The sequence below is a fragment of the Sceloporus occidentalis genome, unplaced genomic scaffold (genome assembly GCF_023333645.1).
Source record: "Sceloporus occidentalis isolate IW3139 unplaced genomic scaffold, rSceOcc1.0.p SCAF_215, whole genome shotgun sequence".
NCBI lineage: Eukaryota > Metazoa > Chordata > Lepidosauria > Squamata > Phrynosomatidae > Sceloporus > Sceloporus occidentalis.
In genome coordinates this window covers 298,995-320,466 of record NW_028317195.1, presented here as the reverse complement: position 1 = coordinate 320,466, position 21,472 = coordinate 298,995, and the positions used below count along the sequence as shown (strand labels likewise).

The 21,472-nt window shown below is 38.2% G+C and overlaps 1 protein-coding gene across 1 annotated transcript; it reads left to right on the top strand.

The window, feature by feature from the left end:
• Positions 1 to 986: 986 nt before the first annotated feature.
• Positions 987 to 19,705, top strand: LOC149277377 (matrix metalloproteinase-19-like). Its single transcript, XM_089502971.1, has 9 exons — positions 987 to 1,160; positions 13,331 to 13,419; positions 13,754 to 13,884; positions 14,167 to 14,379; positions 15,543 to 15,788; positions 16,306 to 16,437; positions 17,209 to 17,373; positions 17,770 to 17,897; positions 19,469 to 19,705. The coding sequence occupies exons 1-9, from the start codon at positions 987 to 989 to the stop codon at positions 19,703 to 19,705; spliced, it is 1,515 nt and encodes a 504-aa protein (XP_089359097.1).
• The last annotated feature ends 1,767 nt before the right edge of the window (positions 19,706 to 21,472 follow it).

The window sequence follows — 21,472 nt, the reverse complement described above, 5'->3', positions numbered from 1 at the left end:
AGCTTTCCCCGCTTCAAGCATTTCGAACAGTTTGGTGATGGGGCCCAAGCTGTCTAGGAGTTTATCCTGACAGTGGCGAAGAGAGAACTCCAAGCCCTTTCTGGGCTTCCAGCCTGTCTTAGACAGAAACTGTATAGCGGGTCAACCTCAGGAGTCTTACAGACCTCATCAGGTACTATGGGCCTGGGGCATTCAGCCCTAAGTTTACGTCTACTCTCCTTCGTGAGGGGTTTGCGTACCCGGAGAGCGAGACATTGGGCGATATGCGCCGGGGGGTCCCATTCGCAACTCAGGGGATTCGTCCTCATCAGAAATATCAGAACCGGGATCCTTATATGAGATAAGGTCATCACCACTCTCATCATCTGATGAATCAATTTGAGCTTTAGCTCTTTTCCAATGTCTGGCCGTTTTTGTCCGGTCAGGGACTCTTTTGCGAGGTACACCAGCGCTCTCAGTGACAGGAATAGGAACCTTGTCCATCACGACAGTAGCATGGCTGTCAGTCAGTAGTGGAGAAAGGTGCTTAGATTTAAATAGGGCCTTTTTGCCTGCTGCAGGAGCGGCCACAGTAGTAGGAGCTGAGGCCACCGGAGCCTGGAGCAAAGCTTGCTGAATGGATTGTGTGATGGAGTGAGACATTGCACCCATAGCAGAGGAAAGGGCTTTAGAAATGGAGTGGGACATGGTAGCATCCAATAGAGATTGGAAATCCTCAGATGACAGGGGCTGAGCATCAGCATCATGAGCTCTAATGGAGGAACCTGCAGCCCCAGCAGGAGCCGCTTGGTCACTAAAATGATCCATGAAATAAACACTAAAACACTAAATACCGGCTGAGAAACGAAAACAGAGGGTTGATTAAGCCAAGAGGAAACACCTGGTGAAAAAACGAAGGAGCTGAGATGTCTGCCGACGAAGAACACGCAGCGGGAAACTAGTAAGAAGTGCGCGAACAAAGATGGCCGCCGTACGAGTCAGGGCGCATGCGCGCCCGAGACTCGCCGGCAGAAAACGAAGCCGATGAAGCAGAAGCTCCGAGAAGAGCACCGCGACACCGGCAAAGAAAACGGAGGAACCAGAAAGGTAGGAGACAACGAGGGAACCGCAAAACAGCCGAAACCGTACAAGTAGAGCGCCCAAATAAGAGGGAAGGGCGGGTATACGGCGGAAAGGCACAAAATATATATAAAAAACTAATGGAGACAATAATAATGACAGAAATAATCGGAACAATAATAAAGACAGTAAATCAAAATGCATGGTAAATTAGAACAGCAATCATGCATATAATAATACAGAGCAAAGGAATACTCAACTGTCCGCTGAGGGAGCAGCAAGAAAAGAGGAAGTGCAGCAGCATACCACACCCTTGGATGTACTTGGATCTATTGCTGATTGGCTGACCTGTTTATATATCTTGATATATGTTTTTCTCTTCAGTTAACTACTTCCTGTATTTTCTGCTGCTGAGGGAGTAGTAATAAAGAAAGAGAATGCACTATAATAGGAGCCTCCGTGTCCTTAATAAAATTCCTATTAGCTCTACACAACTGCTGCACATATTACTTGTAGTTCTCTAACCAGAGTGATACCTGAAGAGTTATTCCAAGTTCTGTTTCAATAGACTTATCTATAGACATTCTTGTTTTCGGGTAACAGTAGCCAGACTAACATTTCTTTTCTCGGTTCCTCTTCTTATTTTTAAGTATAAAGGTATTTATTATGTATCTACCAAAGCAAATTACATTATATATATATATATATATATATATATATATATATATATGTATTGCTTCGGACCTGATGAAGGGAGGATAACTCTCGAAAGCCCCTGCCCTGTTACTTTATAAATCCAGTATGCGGATATATGTAGCGTCATATACTGGTCTATGCCTAGGGCAGCAGGTCCAGCAGGTGTGCTGATGCTCATTGGACCAGGGTTCACCCATGAATCCCTTTTCCAAGTTGCCATACAAATAGTGTTGCCATACAAATAATATATTGTTTTTTCATGGAAAGATAGGGCTTTCTCTTTAAACCACTTTTTGTATATTCTGTATTTACCTAGTATTTCTTCCACAAATTAGCTACATGGCTTATGTTCATCCACTTCCCCCTGAGTAGAATAATATCCCACATGGATAAGTTTTGTATTTATTATTTTTTCATTTTATTTAATGTTATTTTTGAAACTATTTTTTATACTAATATTTAGTATTTCTGTTTCTCCCTCTTTTCCCTTTGATCCTTACTTCTGCTGATCACAGTGACAGAGTGATTAGTAAGCAGGGCTCTATTGCCAATGGATCCAATCTAGACATTGGCTATGGTTTTCAGGAAACATATCATTTTGTTTTATTGTGTTGTTGAACTCAGTAGCTAATTCTCTTTCAAGAAAAGCATGCATCCAGAGGGCTGTAAACTAATTCATCAAAAGATACAAACTGCACCAAACCCAACATTCCCCATCCTCTATTCGCACTGATCAGTCCAGGCGTAGTTTATGTAATTTTGTCAGGGCTTGTTTGGAGACGACGAGGCGGCCCTGGCACTTAAGGCCAGTGGCCGTCTGATGAACGTAAGCACAGCTGAAGTCTCATGATATGTTTTTTGCTCATGCAGCATGTGACAGTTCACATCCAGCTACTGTGTTCAGCACTGTTGGCTAGCGGCCCTTCAGCATTTGCTCAAGCAAGCTGGTCAGCAAATTCTTGAAGGACAGCAGCAAGGTGTGGACAGGGCCAGCCCAAGGCAAAATGCCGCCTGGGGCGAATTTTAAAATGCCCCCCCCCCTTATCTACACTTCCTCTCCCTCCGTCCCTGCCGCCCCCCCCTTGTACTTACCTTTCAGCAGTCCTGCGGCGAGTCTCCCTGTTCGGTCTCGGTGCCGGCTTGTAATGCTGAGCGCCGGAAATCTTCCGGCACTCAGCATTACAAGCCGGCACCGAGACCGAACAGGAAGACTCGCCGCAGAGGAGAGAGAGAGGGGCGCCGAGCGGGTACTGACAGCTTGGTAAGCGAAACCCACTCGGCACCCCTTTCTCTCTTTTTCACTTTAAAAAAAAAAAAAAAAAAAAAAAAAAAAAAAGGGCTTTGCCCCACTCGGCTCCATTGTCGGGCCGGCCCTGGGTGTGGAACAGCTGCCACTATTCATATTTTATCTGCAGTGGATGGAAGGAGGTGTCAGCAGAGCTTACCATAACTACACCTTCTGTTATTTTGGTAACCATATGGAGGGAGCTATACTGAGAACAATAATAATGCTCTGAAATTAATATTGGTATATGGAAAAGTGCAGCTTTATTCACGTAACTATAAAACACAATGCTATTTGTAAAGTAAAAACGCTTGTATGTATAATACTTTGAAATGTCCACAACAAACCTGAAACATAAATGTTCCCATAATTTAAAAGATCATTAGATCATTTATCATTTGAATATCAATTTTTGTGCACTTACCTCTGCCTGCTGCCACCACACAGTGGCATATTCTGGCCTAGGCTGACTATACCTAGGACTATGGTGGCAGGTACAGGAGGGAGGAAGCCCCTCTGGAGCTTAACAGTGATCCATTTGCCCTATTGCTACTGTTCAAAAAAGCGATTACCAATCTCCCCAACCCACCCATTACCCCATTACCTTGGTTCCTCACATCCTGGCTATAATGTCAAATTGGAGGAGTTGGCTGGTGGCTCTACAAAGAGTTAGGCCCAGGGCATTGCTAAAGACCCACTGCATGTGCACAACACCATAGCAGTTTACTATGTCTAAGTAGTCACAGGTCTACATAGTTTTTATTTAAGATACTTTGAGTCTTCAGAGTTCCCAGAACGCATGTAATAAACACAGAGCCTCAATTTAGGTAGTATATCTGGCCTGGCAGAAATAAATCTCACCACAAGGGTATGTACAACATTGTAAAGATTGTTCCGTGGGTTTTCTTTGCTCTTTTTTTGTAAACCATTCAGACTGAAATGTGATGGTACACAAAAAAATATGGACAGTCAAGAGAGCTAGCTCTGTATCCGGAAATATTGAGGATACATTACCATTGGTGTCCTTACTTTTGGATTTTTATTGTTGCAGTGTGTAATCTCAGTAAAGGTATACCTGTGACCAAACTTGCCACAAATTTCCAGAAGCATAATATAGGCCCCTGCTGACCCGTCTACAAGGCTTCTTAGTGATATCTGCTGCTAATAATAGCTGTAATTATTTATTAACTAGTATGAACACAGAGTTTGTACCAGAGTTTGATATCATATCACTAGTTTATTAATCTGCAAAACAGACAACTTGGATTCATGGATAACTAACGGTTTTAATTGCTTGATCCAAAGAGTATTGACCTGAAAATAACTGGTATCTCCAACATAATACCTTTGCTACAGAACAGTGTAAAATATGAGCTGTTTGTTGAACAGCTGGAATATGTTGGCCAAGATCCAGATGCTCTGTCAAGAGCTCCTCATTTCCTGGAATAATGTCGATGTGCTGCTTAGTAACTAACCGCAGAACTGCTAATGACAAACACAAACAGGATCATGAAGACACATGTCAGACTGTCCATATCAGTTCAGTCTAAAAAAATTGCAGATTCAGAATATTCTGTTCCTAATGTAACAAAATAATGCATAAACACAAAGGGTTGCCCATCATGTGACAGTGAAACTACTAATACCCTTTCAAATATCCTAGCATATGGTTGATATGTGACCTGGATCCTCTGGGGGCTGGTTTTGCATTTTCTTCCAGCCCAGCTGTAGGGTCTGGCAAGGGCTAATGGCCAGTTGCATTTCAAACCTGAGGGTTGTTGGTCCCTGGTTCCAAAGGTGTCTTTGTATAGTATTTGGCTCTGCTTGGAAGCCTTTGTTCTTTGTAGCTAAGCGTGATCGTTCTGTGCAAGCCCTTGAGCTGAAACCCTGCTCTCAGCTCTAGAAGAGTAAAAAAGTTACAGAATGTCTTTGATTAGTCCTTTGAAATTGCAAACATAAACCTTTCACTAATGTGCATCTGGCTATGTTGGCTTATTTTTTCCAAGCTTTGTAGAGCAAATGAGTTCATGACTCACAGAGGACGATGACTCTATATATCACACCCTGTAATGTGTATGTAACTTTACTACACCTTATTGCTCTTCCTTAAACCTTATGTATTTATTCTCCTACATTGCATTACACTATATTTTTAGAGCGCTGGCAGATTCCATAGAACTATTATCCCCATAATTGTCGCTATTCCTCTGGTCCATAGTACCAGGGGCATAGTGACAATTAACAAAAACAAATTAAAATTGACAATATAGAAGTTCAACAATGGCCAAACGGGTGGAATCAGGCATTAGGAAACATAATCACACTCTTGACCTAACATTACAATTGGTTTTGTTTATATTAAAAATACATTTAGGTGGGTACTATCCAGTTAAAAATTGGGAAAATACACATAAAATATGTTGCAAAATTCCTGAATTCTTGTGAAAATGCATTATCCTAAATGTTAAAAATTTACTCATTGTATAATATATTTACATTCTTACACCGTGCAAGGTAAAAACCCAGCACTGAGAAACCAATCAGTTAAATAATTGTTGTAGAGGCTACACTCTTGCCCGGGAACAATTGGCTCATTGTTGGGTAAGTTTCTACTTTTAACTTTTTCCATGTACACACTGGTAGAAGTACAGCTGTTGTGGACCAGACTTGCCCTTCTATTCACCTGATGTGTTAAATAACCTGAGATGACCCTTTTCAACATATTCCTGTAAGGGGCAAAATACTTGCTTATAGAGGAATGGAGAAATAGTGGTTCACCATACAATCATTGTAATCTTCTTCCCATGCTTTTTTTTCCATCTTGCTTTGTTACTAAAGCCACAAACTACGTAAAACTATTGCTGCCCAATAAGTTTGTAACATTTGTGTTTGAAACATTTTGCTGCTTGAACCTTGAGGGCAACATTCTTTGTCATCAAAATGTTGAAATGTAAGAACTTTCTGTGAAATAATATTACACTTGTCTATATTGAATTATTTTGAACTAATTAATACTAAAGCAACAGTCTGATGCCACAAACAGCCTCATCAAACATGAATGGATATTAAAGTATAAAGTATTTTACGTGTATTTTTGACATTTGCTGGAAAAAATACTTACCTGCTGGAAACACTCAAGAAGACACTGGAGCTGGAGGTGGACTTGCCAGATTATTGGAGAAGAGTCTGTGGAATCAATCCCTCAACACATTTACATAGGGAAAACAATAATAAAGGGGAAAACTCAGCCATCGTATCTATTAAAATGCATATGATGACTAAAGTGTACCTTTAAGTAAAAACTCCTTTACTGTAAGCAATGTCAGAGAAGAATTCCATCACATTGTGACTAAGAGCATCATTAAGTTGTCTGCCTAAATACAGACATTTTTTAAAAAAATGGCCTATTTATTAATTTCCAGATCCCATGTCTACCACACTAGAAGTGTCTGGTTTCCATGATGATAAAATGATGTTTTCATTTTTCCCCTGACATGTATTAGAGGTGTGTGGTGTGTGTGTGTGTGGGGGGGGTGCTATTAACAGTTAATAGTAAATACCAATAATATTTTCTAACCAGTGATCCTGTAGACATCAAATATTCAGTGTAATAACGGCAATGAAACGTGTACACATTCAGATTCGGTAAAGGGCAACAATAGCAAAGGAGGGATTTTGATTCACAGGGCCATAACTGACACTTAAGACACCTCAATGTAAAGCATCTTCACTAGTAATATTACATACATTTTTCATCTGAACACCATCAAACTGTAACTCACACCTTCCAAACCCTCAACTTGAAGAAAAGACTTCTGTGGTTTTACATATTTTTCCAATGGCAGTCCAATAAAGTATTTTATCTTCAACTAAAGACATAATTTTCTCGTGCACTAATATAACTTTATCCCTTTTCCTCCAAACTATACAAGAATGACAATATGGACGGTTAATATATAAAAAATCAGAATTGCTAAATTCAGTACCACACCCTACAATTTATTTTTGCCCCTTTTATTTTTAAATCAGGAGAGACAGGAAAAGAAGAATTTGACTCATAACAGATTTCTTATATACAGAAGTGATAGGAGACTGTGTCACCCATGATTTGATAATAAAAAATCAAACAACAAATATGCAAATAACTGAAAAGATCACCATTTAATTGGCTCTATGCAGACATTCTTTGGAAAAATGTCAGCCTTCTACTCTCTATTGATATATAACAAAATGTGTAGTTCTACTAAGTTTTGCTCCCATCAATACAAGATTTAACTTGTATTGTACGTCACATGTACAGTAAAGGGGCATATTATTGGATGGATAAGTGGAGTAACATTTAACAGCTCCATAAAAATTTAGTATACAGTGGGAAGAAAAAGTAAGTGAACCCTTTGGAATTACTAGCACGTATGCGTAAATTTGTCTTAAAATATGGTATGATCTTCCACTAAGTTACAATAATGAACAAACACAACCTGTTTTAACTATTAACACACAAATGATTGTATTGATCTTGTCCATATTGAATACATTGTTCTAATATTTACAGTGTGGGCCGGAAAAAGTGTGGAGCCCCAGGTTAAGCACTTCAACAAAAGCTAATTGGAGTCATGAGTTGGCAAACCTGGAGTCCAATCAATGAAATGGGATTGCAGGTGTGTTGTAGAGCTACTTTGACATAAGAAAACACTCACAACTTTCGAGTTTGCTATTCAGCATGTGTTGATGCAAGTCATGCCTCTCAAAAATGATCATTCTTTGTTATTATCTTAAGCACGTTAATGTCTGTCTATACTTGTGAGATTTTATGAACAATAAACGCAAAAAAAAACCAAGATAATCCTAATGTTGGGAACCAGTACTGGGTTTTAAGTCATTTGGTCTCAACAGTGGTCTTATTGAGCTCTCACTGTACTGAGCTCTCATATTATATGATGGTTGTGAAAACAAACTGAAGACATTTATACACAGTGCAGATTTACTCCTTGCTGGTTATATATGAATCTGCTATAACAGCAAAGGTAAGGGACTTTATATTTCTTACAATAATATTTAACAATGTAATATCTGTTACAAACAATTTCCGATGCAGTGGAATGCAAATAAGGATAAGCAGAAATTGATTACTGTCTTCCATGTGTGATTTAGCTGCCACTTTTCTGGATCACTTTACTGGACTTGACCCTTGGGCCTAAAGTTACCAATCCTCCAATGACAGCACATGAACAGGATCGCAAGTGTTATGACTGCACTGGGTCACAGGGATTATAATAACACTACTCTAAAGCTCCTACGGGTTTGCATGAACCCTATTCACTAAGATGTTTCCAATTTGAAAATTAGGCTTCATAGAATCATGAAAGAGGAATCCTCTGAATGAATACACTTCTTTTTAATGCAGTAATGTCAGTGTGTTATGATGATTTAATTGGATCCAGATTGAATTAGCCTCTTTGGGCACCATTACCTAAGGAAGTCTATTCACATTTGGTTGTGAAATATTGTTGTGAAATGTTAAGGTCCACATAGTGATTGCACACTTGCCGATTTATCTCTTGTCTTGATGAGCAGAATAAGTGCATCTTGAGTCCTTTCATGCACTGACTAAGTATCTGATTAATTTGGTTGTATATATAAAACAAACCGTCAGAAGAGTGAATGACAAAAAAATTACGGTAACATTTTGAAATGACTACAATCTGATATTTTTTGAAATTGCTTAAAATTATTCATGCTGAGTCGGCAGCACTGGGTTAACATTGCATTCCATAGTCCTTTCTCAAAAGGGTAGATGCAGGGGGGCAGCATAGGAGGAAGGACCAAGAGCACAGTTTGTGAGTCATTCTTCTGAGCTCTTAAAAACAGTGAGAGGGGAAGCCCACAGCAAAAACAGGCAGTAGCTCAACTCAGCTGCAAGGACAAACTTCAAATAAAAAAAAGAGCGATACAAAAGGATGCTGCTTCTCCCATTGCTCGTTGGACTGTCTCTGTCATCTTATGCAACACTAATAGATTTTAAATCTGAAGTAGAGGCCCTGGTAAGTCTCTTGGTCGACAGGTATTTTTGTGTGTGAACAAAGCATAACTGGAAGAAGTTAATTATATTATACTGTCGTATATATATATATATATATATATATATATATATATATATATATATATATATATATATATATATATATATGGATTAGGATGTAAGATTTGTGTGGGTTTATGTGTTTGTTCTTGCTTGGGACCCATAAAATCCGATAGATAGATAGATAGATAGATAGATAGATAGATAGATAGATAGATAGAAAAATATTACAAAATGGTCTCATGTGTTTGCATGATAAATGGCAAATCTTATATTCTTCTTATGTGTAATAGCGTCCATCTGTGCACTACCACATAGCCAACTATGGGAATTGTGGCCATAAAAAAGTTCGTATATATATATACCCATGTATAATGTATTCCTTTGTACAATCTGCCTAATGGACCAGTGGTACCTTTACTGCCATTCACATGGCAGATTTTTGTCCTTCAATGTGTGGCCACTGCCCAGATGATCGCACATATTTACTTTATTGGCTGCTGGCCTTCAAAGCACCAGGGCTAATATAAATCCTAAATCTGGCAACGGGAGAGATAGGGAGAAAAGTGAGACAAAGAGAAAGGGAAATAAAGAGAAACATAAAAAGGCAAACAATAGAGGAAAAAAAGGGTGATGTAAAGAGAAAGAGGAGGAGAGATAATGAAAGGGAGGATAGAAACAGAGAGGGGATAGGTAGGAAAAACAGGGAGAAAGATAATAAAGAGAGATTAAGAGAAAAGAGAGAGAGGGAGAGAGAGAAATGGGATAGGTAGGGAGAAAAGGGACATATAAAGGGAAAGATGGGGAGGAGAAAAAGAGAAATTGAAGAAATAATGAGAAAGGGGAGAGATACAGATACACATGGGTGCAATCTGGGTGCTGGGTAAATTCTGTGAATTAAATATAGGCATGGATGTCAGGGTTCCCAAAACATCACAAAGTTATATTTTGAAATAAATATACCAACTGCATAAATGTGAGAATACCAATAAAATTAAAGCATGGTAAACAGATGACTTCCAGGAAGGCACTATACAAAGGAAACCTTAACAAGAAACATTCCTGGGAATTTTAAATAAAGATGACCCGTCGTCTTAACATTTTAAACTGGTGGGATGCCACGTCCAGTGAATTGTACATGGTGACTCACCGCTTTTCAACCCAGGGATCTCAGTGCTCTCGTCAAGGAAATCCCTGTGAACAGGACTTTAGGATATACTCGATTGAGTCATCTGTTTTAAAATAGACATCTTCCAAGTTTACACAATGTTTGTTATTTCACATGTTATAATCGCCTGGTTTTCCACAGCCTGCTCAGTGAGACAATGACCAGGCCTTTAGTGCCAATTAGGTCTCTATTTCCTTTGTATTTTATTCTTATGCGATTGTGTTTTTATTAAGATTGAAATATTTGTAATTGTTTTTTATAACAAATTTAAAGCTTATTGTATTTGTAAAGTGTGGTATTGTATTTGGAAACCAGTAAAATTTGTTTGCACTATATTACAGCCCCTATAATGCAGGAAGTAAGGCATCCATAATCATGTCTGCGAAGGAATGAGAGTACCTGGGGTTCTATATCTGGTAATTCAGGCACATACTAACCTGAGCTGAAGATGCACATGAAGCCAGAATATTGTCACAAATATAGTGCCATTTAGCTATTTTCGCAATAAGGAATGGCTCACATAAGGAACAGACCTAAAACTGAGCATCTGGCACACCAGGCAAATGCCGATAGGGCCACTTTTTTACGTATAGGGCTACCCCCATCAGATTGGATTATGCAGTGCGCAGCCGCATACTACTGGAGTATTAAAACGTAATGTGCGTCCGCTGGCCTTAACGTGTCGGTGCTGCCTTATCATCCATTTTCAGCAGAAACATTTAAGTGATTACTGGCTTCTCAAATAGCAGAGGATCATGGTGATGAAATATAGAAATAAAATATAAAGTTATTATTTATGCAATTTATTTTATTTCAACCATAGGATAATAACAGAGGGCTATAAAAATATGATATGAGTTCCCCTTCAAAAACTGGTAAAAGGAAAAAGTAGATTGTAAATTGGTCTGGAACCTAACAGGGGTACATATGTCTCTATTCCTCCATTTACATAAAGGGTTGTAGGCAAAGTTGTTGGGTCCCATGGGACATTCTGCTTAGTCTCAGCTGCCTCCCAGCACTATTATTTGTGCATGATGGGATTTTTAGTCCACAGAACCTCCAGCTCCAACTTTCATTTTTTTTCCAACCTTCTACTGGCTTCTGGACTGATTGCCTTGTTTCTTCTTTAATCTAAACGGATTTTTTTTCCAAGCGCTAGTATTTTCTCCGACTTGATTGAAAGGCATTTCTGCTTGCAGTATGTACATCTCTCTATACTGCCCTACAATCAACAATCCCAGGGTTGATGATGACCTTGCTAGGTCATGTGTGTATTGCCTGGTGGTCACTTTAATAATTATGTTTAGGGTGCCGTGGATAAACTGGCCCCAGTCTTATCTTCTTTCTTAATTGCTTGACATGGAAAATATTCTGCAGATGTCCTTGGCTTTCCCACACATAGCATGATTTTTTAACCATTTTAATTCAACTGCTTGAAGTCATGGATCAGCAAAGACTCTCCTTTATTTATTTTTTCATTCTGCACAAAACTGAATTATGTGATTTTCACACTACAAATATAAAATGTTATAAATGAAACATTCCCAAATTCACTATTTAAATACTTGATCGTGCTATGTGGAGAATGAGTGCAACAGTCTAATAATATATCAATGGTCTCAAGAGATCTCTCTCTCCACAGCACAGATCTCTCTTTTTCATGTCTATGCTCAGTGTGGTGAACCTGTGTAGGTGCATGCATGATGCAGCTTTCTATTAACTGTTATTTTAATTGAGCAAGTGAATGAATTTTAAATATTACGAGTCAAGTATATCACAAGCCTGGTCTACGGTATCTAAACTCTAAAATGTCCAATGTGGCAAATAATTTTTTGTCATTGGTTTACCAGAACAATGACTTTAACGTCCCACGTTGCCACTTCTTTATAATAACTTGTCAGCAACCGTTTCTTTCACTGCACTAAAGAGAAACAGCCTAGCCTGTTCAGGGGTCAGTGTTATTAAAAGTCTTGCTTGGGGCTACACAGCCCAGGCATATCTCTTGCCAATGTATAAACATGAGATTTCTCATTATGGGGAATCTTGGCTCCTTGCAGCTCAGGCTCTGATCCAAGTGTAGTTACTAGAGAAACCTAAAAATCAACACTAAAAGAGAGGGATATAAGTGTAAGCTTCATTACAAGTATTTGAGTAAGTGTGGAGGTTGCATATACCTAACGGTTACTTGGAAAAATATTTGTTCTTTATAGAACTGTGAAGCTTCCTATAGAAGTCAATAGCCAATTCATAGGATCTATTTTTGAACCGTCACGCAAAAAAGTTACTAAAAATGCTACTAAATCTGTTGGGAGCTACAATTTATATCAAGTTTAATATTTACTCATTAATGCAATTCTGGGAGGGAGTTAAATCTCTAATATGTTGCAACAAATATCTAGAATTTGCGCATAATCTTCACACAAAGACCCGATAAAAGGATTGAATTGTGTTTGGATTGACACATATATGGGAACTCGCCAAACAGCATGAAATGACAATGGTTAGAGTAACAGTCTTTATTGAAACAATTATGCATTAAACATAGAAAACTCTTCCTTTGTTGTTTTTTTTTCTGCTGGGAACACATAATTGCCATGTGACACAAATGCAAGAACCGATAGGTTGTTGCCATAGAAATGGAAAAATCTTCGTAAACGTTTCTGTGTTTTTGTGTTTTTATGCGATTAAACTTTCAGATGCAAGAATAAAATAAAAGGCATTCTAATGTTTATTTGTTTAGCATACTAGAGAGTGAAAATAATGTTTTGTCTAAGTGGAACACCTTTAACTGGGACTAGAATACAAAGGGGAAGCTGCAGACTGTGTGATGTTCAGAAATGGATATAATGTCCCTGAAACCCAGATTGAAATTCAGGGATTTTACAGGTATGGATTTACAACCCAATTTTCTGTTAAACCATTAAAGATAATCAGATTTATAAATTTCTGTAAATACCACCGTGTGGGGTACATGGCCGTGAATGTTTTGTTGCCCACATCCTTTAATTTGTGTCCCCTACACATTTTTTCTGTCCTGCATTAGAAATATCTACGGCAGTATGGATACTTACAGAAGCCCTTGGAAAGTGACACTGAGGATTTCAGTCCGGAGGAAGTGCAGGAAGCAATAAGGTAAGGAGACCATTAATAGTTTATACATACATACAAAATGCTAATGTGTTTTGTAGCGTAGCACACAAAGTATACATGAATGAATGGCAATAACCAACTGGAGTTCCCAGAGCAAGAAAAATTACTAAATTGCAATTATTTTCTTGTAGAATTAACCCATTTGTTATTTATATGAACTAGTATTATAATGCCTTTATTTTACAATACATGTAAAATATGCAAACCGTATGCATGTCTTTTTATGAAAATGAATGGATTATTTTAGATGATTTTAAAAGTCTTTTGAAAAATTGATTTACAAAGACCTCAAAATCTAAACTTTCTTTTTCTCCAGAGTCTTCCAGCAATCTTTTCAACTGCCTACAACAGGAATATTAGATAAAAGCACCTTGGAGACGATGAGACAGCCTCGATGTGGGCTAGAAGATCCCTTTAACCAGAAGACTCTAAAATACTTGCTGTTAGGTAAATCATACATTCCAAGATTTTTTTTTACATACAAAGAATAAAGCCCTGCTTTCTGTATATGCTGCTAATCACACCTAAGAAAACAGTGCTTTTATGGTTATTTTTGATAGCCAACATCCCCCACCCCCACGCAAAATGCCCACATGCTCACTTTTTTTGTGTGTACATTTATGAGGAATATGGAGGAATCATGGACATGGGCAGGTATAACCCCCTTCTTCTAGAGAAACCTGCCATACATTGAATGCAGTCTGATAATATCCATCTTTACATTGACAGGTCGCTGGAGAAAAAGGAACTTGACTTATCGGATATACAATTACACTCCAGACATGACTCCTGCAGCAGTAAGCACTGCCATTCAATCAGCCTTCAAATACTGGAGCGATGTCACACCATTGACATTTAAAGAGATTACATACGGAAGGGCAGATATACGTATTTCATTTCATCAGCGTGGTATCAGTTGCTCACGACCATTTGATGGACCCGGTAAGTATTATGTTTGGATATCATGTGTTTCTATATCTTTGGCTGGAGTATACCTCTGCTCCATCAAAGTGCGGATCAACAGGCCATAGATTAAAAGTACACATTATATCCTAATGATCGCTCAAATCCATTCTTTAATTCTATTTTTAACTGTAAAAATAATTTTCAACTCCTCTGGGTAGTTGAGGGTTTTTGAAAGATGTAATAGAATAACAAGATGTCCAAGAAGAGTGAACGGTTTGTACAACATGTTTTGGGAAGTTTGTTCTCTCTGCTATTGGCCATTGGAACGAAACCAAACGCGATCTTTTAAAATAATACATTATATGGTCTAGTAACAACAATCCTGAAATACTGAAAGGATTGCAGAGAAGTCAGGTTCTTAGCTCAAATGAGTCAGTTACTGGCGTCGTAGTTGTTCATTAACATCAAATGTCCTCCATGTAAGCTGTGCATAAAACAAGCCCTGTAGTGGAACTTGTTGACAGAGTTTACTAAACATGGTGTACTAGTAGTCACAGTTCCATTGTTTCCATTGTACATTGATGTGCATTTTATTTTAATCATTTTTCTAGGTAACACATCTTACTAATATTATCAATAACAAACATCTACTTCACAGACACCCATAGGGACAACCACTACCGATGTCCCCGACACAAAAGAAATATTGTCAGGATTCAATCTGCAGGGCAAGTCTAGCCAAGTTGCCCAGCAATATAATGGTTACCCCTGTCTCACATACAAAAAATAAAAAAGGTTGTGTAGGCAAATCACTGATGGGTGGATATAGGATTAGAAAATGGATGTTATGTTCAAATACGCATGGGCTATGGTCAGAATGGGTGAGAAATAGACAGTAGTTGGTGGGATACTAGCTACTAAAAGACATGTGATAGGCCCGCATACCAGAAAATATGAACCAGTCTCTTTAGAGACCACAGTGACATTATCTGACTCATTGGTAGCTCTTCAGTTGCCATTGAGTAGCACACTCTACCTGGTGCCACCTCGCCAGAGAGACAGTCACGCTCCATATCTTGAAAACAAGCCCGTATATTTATCTTCTTTTAGTGCAACTAAACCTCATAACAAAATAACATTTAAAACATACGTGAAAAATATAAATCAATGCATTTATTGACTTGCTTGTCTTTCCACAGGGAAGGTGTTGGCACATGCTGACATCCCAGAGTTGGGCACAGTGCACTTCGATGAGGATGAGTACTGGACAGAGGGCACATACCTCGGAGTAAACCTACGCATCATTGCAGCCCATGAGTTGGGACATGCTTTGGGTCTTGGTCATTCTCGCTACAGTAATGCCCTGATGGCTCCTGTCTATATTGGATACAGAGCCAACTTCCGCCTCCACGATGACGATATTAGGGGCATCCAGGCGTTATATGGTAATAAATACCCTGGTAATTTTCAAAGACAGTTCTAATAGTGATAGGAATGTATTGTGTTGTTTTTGTGTATTGTTGCATGAAATCAAAGACTGAGCATATTGCAACTCATAGACTGTCCATCTCACTTATTAAATAAACATATACATTTGCCTCATGGCAGAATACAGGATAACTGCAGCAAGGAAAGATCCAGATAATATTTATATTTATATTGTTTTTCATACCTGTTGGAAACTACATGAAATCTCAGGACCCAGTACAATTTGGTAGCTACAAAGGTGTGGAAAACCTACACTACACTACAAGGTTAACTCATTGTATTGGCCATTGATACCTAAAATCCATATGAGTGCTGCTTTAAAGTTGTCTCACCTGTCATAAAACAACTATTAAAATGATGTTACAAGTTGGTATGATGGCCATATGTGTCAACCTCTCAAATTGGCTTTCCATATCTATGTATATAAATTAAATGAACGGCTTTGTTCTATTTGAGATATGTCATATTTTTCAGGTAAAAAGGCACAAAGAGAAGATGAGGAAGAAGAAACTATAACAACGGAAGTTCCAGTCACTCTCTCTGTCCCTATTCCAACTAGCCCAATGCCGGACCCATGCAATGACAGCCTTGATACCATAATTCTAGGTCAGTGTAAATATTTAAAGCATTCCCACAGCAGTGAGTATATTGATTTTCTTTCTGATTGAAAATTAATAAGAGGCGTAGAGACAAAGAGGCATTTGATCTGTAATAGAAAAATAGTATTTGAGGCAGGTGAGAACCTTTTGAACCATCTAGTCTGCCTAATTTACCACTATTAGCCGAAAGTTTTCTGTTCCTCCTGTAAAGTATGTAAGAAATAAACAATACACCAAGGAAGAACTGGTTGACCCTAAATATAACATTGGAGATAATACCTAAACTTTATGGAATCATAAAAAATAAATTTGAAACCTAAACCAGATATTATCCTATTCTGAGAGTAGAAATAATTAATGTTACCAGAAGGGCCTAATAACATTATAGCAACAAGTTAATACATATTTAAATATTTACATATTTTCTATGACGGACACTGTCACTGGTTTACTTGGATAAAATAATTATTAAAATTTGCTTTTAATATTTTATTTGTTGCTTTGGGGATATATAACTTTTTTTTCAATAAATTTTTAGGTGGTAAGGTAACTTTGTAGTGTAGATGAGGCTGCCATGTGCCCTGTGGTGAGAATGACAAGTAAACCAAAAGGTAGTTAGACTGAAATCTTCATGGACTGGCAAATAACCTGTGCACAGACAATAATTGTATTATTGCACATAATATACTTCTGAATGAAATACATGCTTTCCTCAGTAGAAACAAGGGAAATGTGATACTCACAGATACTCAACTTTTTTTTCTCTCGCAACATACAGGTCCTTATGGAAAAACCTATGCTTTTAAAGGGGATTATGTGTGGACTGTTACTGATTATGGAATTGGCTCTCTCATCAAGATCCAGTCCCTATGGAAAGGGCTTCCCGGAAACCTGGATGCAGCAGTACATTCGCCACGTACCAAAAGGACTTATTTCTTCAAAGGTTAGAAAACAAATTACAGAACCAATTATTAATGACTATTAAACCATCTACTTGGAAGCCACATCTATACGGATGTCTATAAAGTGAAACTATCTGCTTTAAAACATATGTTGGTGCTATTCTCAGTTTTCACTCCCTCACTATTTTAATAGCGCTACTTAATCCGTAGTATGTCCTTGCAATATGTTTCTTTACACACTATGTTGCTTGCACGACATGGAAAGTGCTGTCCTGGAGTATGTGGGATGTATAAACTCAGATAAGGGAATAAATCACTCTGTAATATATCTCACTCTCTGTAGGCCAGCACTATAAATGTTCTAGTCAGCATTGTGCAGAAATATGTGTCTTGACCTATCATTGTACTCATGCCCTGTTCACTTTCCTCTGTTTTAGGAGATAAACTCTGGAGGTACACAGATTTTAGGTTGAATTATGGGTACCCTAAACTGTTAACTAGAGTGCCCCCCAATCTGAATGCTGCTTTGTACTGGGATGGAAACCAGAAGATATTCCTGTTTAAGGTAAGATTACATTGTATGAAGACTAAGCAGGCTGACTAGTGGTCTGCCAAGGGGGTCTGGGTGGCAACTGCTGATTTGAAGACTTTAGGACACCTATCTGATTCCCATTTGCGTCTTTTATCCTTGGGTATTTTATATTCACACGTTATTGGCCCCAGTGATATTTATTAATTGCCTGATTGTGGCCAAATTCAAATACAGTTAATGGTGGCGGTGTTTGGCACTGCAATTAGCATGATTCATGTGCTGGGTCCCTTGCCATAAAAAACACTATTGGGATATGCAATCATTCTCGGTGAAGTATAAACAGCAATGTTATAATTACAACTTACATTGTTTATGTACTGGGACTAGTTAGAAACATTAATCAAGCAAAAACATGATATGAAAATGGTAAATCTAGAAGTTGTATGGATTTTCACAGCACATTTATGCAGCTAACTTCCAGCATTTAAATGGAGAGTATCATGAAAATGTGTTCACTTTTTAATAGAAAGCACAATCTAAATTGTAGTTTGTTATTTTAGATGAAGCTAGAGTTCAAATTTTTTTAGTGATGTTTTCAAAAAAAAAATAAAAAAATACTGCTAATTAGATGTCATTGTCTAACTTAACTTATGCCAGATTTTTCCGATCTTGCCATAAGCAATAATATGCCTGGGTCTTATCTAAAATATCTCTATGGAAATACATTGTGCTGCCTAAATTCTCCAACCAGCTAAAGAACCAACGCAATGAAATAATAGTTTAGTTGCACGTTAACAGGCAAAAAATTAGTATACGTTATATAAAAACAACAATAAACAGCACAATATATACACGTACAATATATATACAAAACCAACGTTGTTGATGTGTCCTTTCTCCTAAAACAGCTCAAGTGTAATTGCATGGTTCTTATAAGGGTGCGTCTAAAGCCAACTGTGTAACTTTATGTTCCCCTTTCCAACTGCTTTCATTATTTTTTATTTTTTTGTATTTGCCATAGTTGCCTGCTTTCCATGTCCTTGGAGCTGGCCCCCCCGCGAGCTGCCTAGTTATTCCGTGCTGGCCTTGATTCTAAATGAACATGAAAAATGTTCCAGCTGGCTTCTGTCCTGTACTTTGATTGTAACAAATATCTGTGAACACATGTACATGTTTTAAATACAGTAAGCCTAAAACATGCCCTTACTCGAGAACCACAAGCATGCTAAGACTCTTCTGCTGGCAGGAGTTCTTTGTATTTTGGTTTAAACATTAATGGTGGCATCATTTTTAGCCTCCATACAAGCTAGCGAGGAGCCAAACACACACATCACCACCATACCTAGGACGCAGTATCCTTAAATCAATCAGCATCAGTAATTTGGATGTTATCTGCAAAATTAGTCATATGTCAGAGCAGCCGCCATACGTGACAAGAAGTAAGCAAGTTAACACACTAAAGTTTTGGGAACTGTTGACTGAGGAGTGATTGCCAATTTTAGGAAGACATATTTCAACATCTTTGTTGTGACTAGCCATGTGCTGTTTGACTATTGGCTACTTTAAGCCTAACTTGTACTCTAAACTCTCTTTTTCCCATTAAGGGTGATAGCTATTGGCAGTGGGATGAGTTGGGTTGGAGCATCCTCTCCTCGAAAAAAATCTCCAGCCTATTTACGGGTGTCCCAGGCAACGTTGACGCAGCCTTGACATGGAAGAACAGCAAGATTTATTTTTTCAAGGAAGACAACTACTGGCGGGTGAACAAGCAGCTGAGAGTTGAACGGGGATATCCCTTGAGTAAGGCTGAGCGCTGGATGCAGTGCCATCATTTTGATTAACAGCAAGATGAATGACACTGTGCACAACTTCGTGGCTCTCACAGATATCTAATGTGATTTATGACATAGTTTGATCAAGGAACGCTGATGAATTTCAAGAAATCACAAAGAAACCAGCAGAGCTGCCACCAGAAATTCTTTATACACACTGGGCTTGATAACAGTCAAGTAGCGTGGGGTACTTATGATAAACATAATGCCATAATGCTACATGGGCCTAGTGCCACATGGAATCCCTATAGACCAATAACAGCAGAAGACATGTTAACCAAAAACATGGAGCGTGCACTTCCTCTGAGTCCTCCATAAAGAAATGGCTCATATTTTAATGAAGTCCTACATATGAAAGAACACTTTAGAATGCATAATATACACCATGGATGCTACAATATATTGATTGAGTGTCTCTCGTTACGCTAGTTCCACTCAGGGAGGTTATCAAACTCAGACCTAAGAAAAAAATTGAATTTTTCTGCTGTTTGGACCATTCCATTTGTTGCTATAATGATATGATCTTTTTTTAATCTTTGTACCAGAGAGGGACGTAATAAATAACCCTTAATATGTTTTATTCACTAACGTGTGTGGTTGCAGGTGAGTTCCCATTTCAACTGGTCAGACAACATCTATTATGATAGTCCAACCCCATTGAGCTTCTGCTGCAAGAAGGGCTATAAAGTGCAGAAGTAAATCAATCTGCTTTTCTTCACATTAACCTCACCTGTTGAAGTTCTACTACAACTCCTGCTGTAGTGAATAAAGACCATTGTGTTGTTAGGGGAAATAAAATGGATTTAGGCGAAGCATGCTAATAACGTGAGGACTAAACACAAATTAGGTTGTGCTTGATATGTTTGTCTATTACATGAACACTTATGGTAAATGTGTTCAAGAGACGCTAACAATCTGTCTTCTGGTACATTCCCATGTTTACTTAACTCTACCATAGTTCTGACGCAAACATTTTTTTTGTTTGTTTACAGAATTCAGTAATGCAAAATTACCTAATTGTGCCAAAATAAACCCGTAGTCATGATAACTGGTTCCACACACAAATGCCCACACCATTTATTTATGTTGGCTGTTTTCTCCTGGAAAATGTCTACAGCTCCCAGTAGTAATATTTGTTTCAGCCAAAAAATGCAAGCCAAGTGACACCTTCAGTTTTGCATTAAATGTACAGGACAGCTAGGATTCCCTTAATCCCACTCAGTGGTTCCAGGGATTAAGACGTGATTACAAAGATTACTGATAAATGTACCTCCAAGTACATTCAAATATTTTTTTCCACAGGTACATTCTAACAAACCTATGCAATCCAATAAACAAAGTATATGCTTTAACACGGTGGGATCTTTATCCAGTTGAGGGTTTCCAGGGCTATAACGTGCTTCAGATACTTTAAAAGGCAAATAGATACAGTGCTATAGATTGTTGTTTTGCTCTCGGAAGGTCAGACTCGAACAAAGCCTGACTCTAGGGTTGTTTTAGTGCTGGTTCGCCCACCCATTGGGTGAGAATAGCACTATATAGGTTTGGAATTTACTAAGCATATAATGCCACCTGCTGGCGGTTGGCATGTTTTTTTTAACACAGCCTAATCTTTACATGCATGTTGCTACTTAAATTTAAGGGGAGAAAAAAAACAACAACACACATTTAGGGCAGTTCAGAGGTATGTGCAACCATATTGGGACTTTGATAGTTATTTGTTGCACTATGTAGAAGACAGAGGGCTGTCAACTGTTTAATATCATTTGGCATTTG

Coding starts and splice junctions, on each gene's coding strand:
- LOC149277377 (XM_089502971.1), top strand. CDS start 987: ATGCGCGCCCGAGACTCGCCGGCAGAAAACGAAGCCGATGAAGCAGAA. Junction 15,789..16,305: donor GGGCATCCAGGCGTTATATG/GTAATAAATACC, acceptor CATATTTTTCAG/GTAAAAAGGCACAAAGAGAA. Junction 16,438..17,208: donor CCTTGATACCATAATTCTAG/GTCAGTGTAAAT, acceptor CGCAACATACAG/GTCCTTATGGAAAAACCTAT.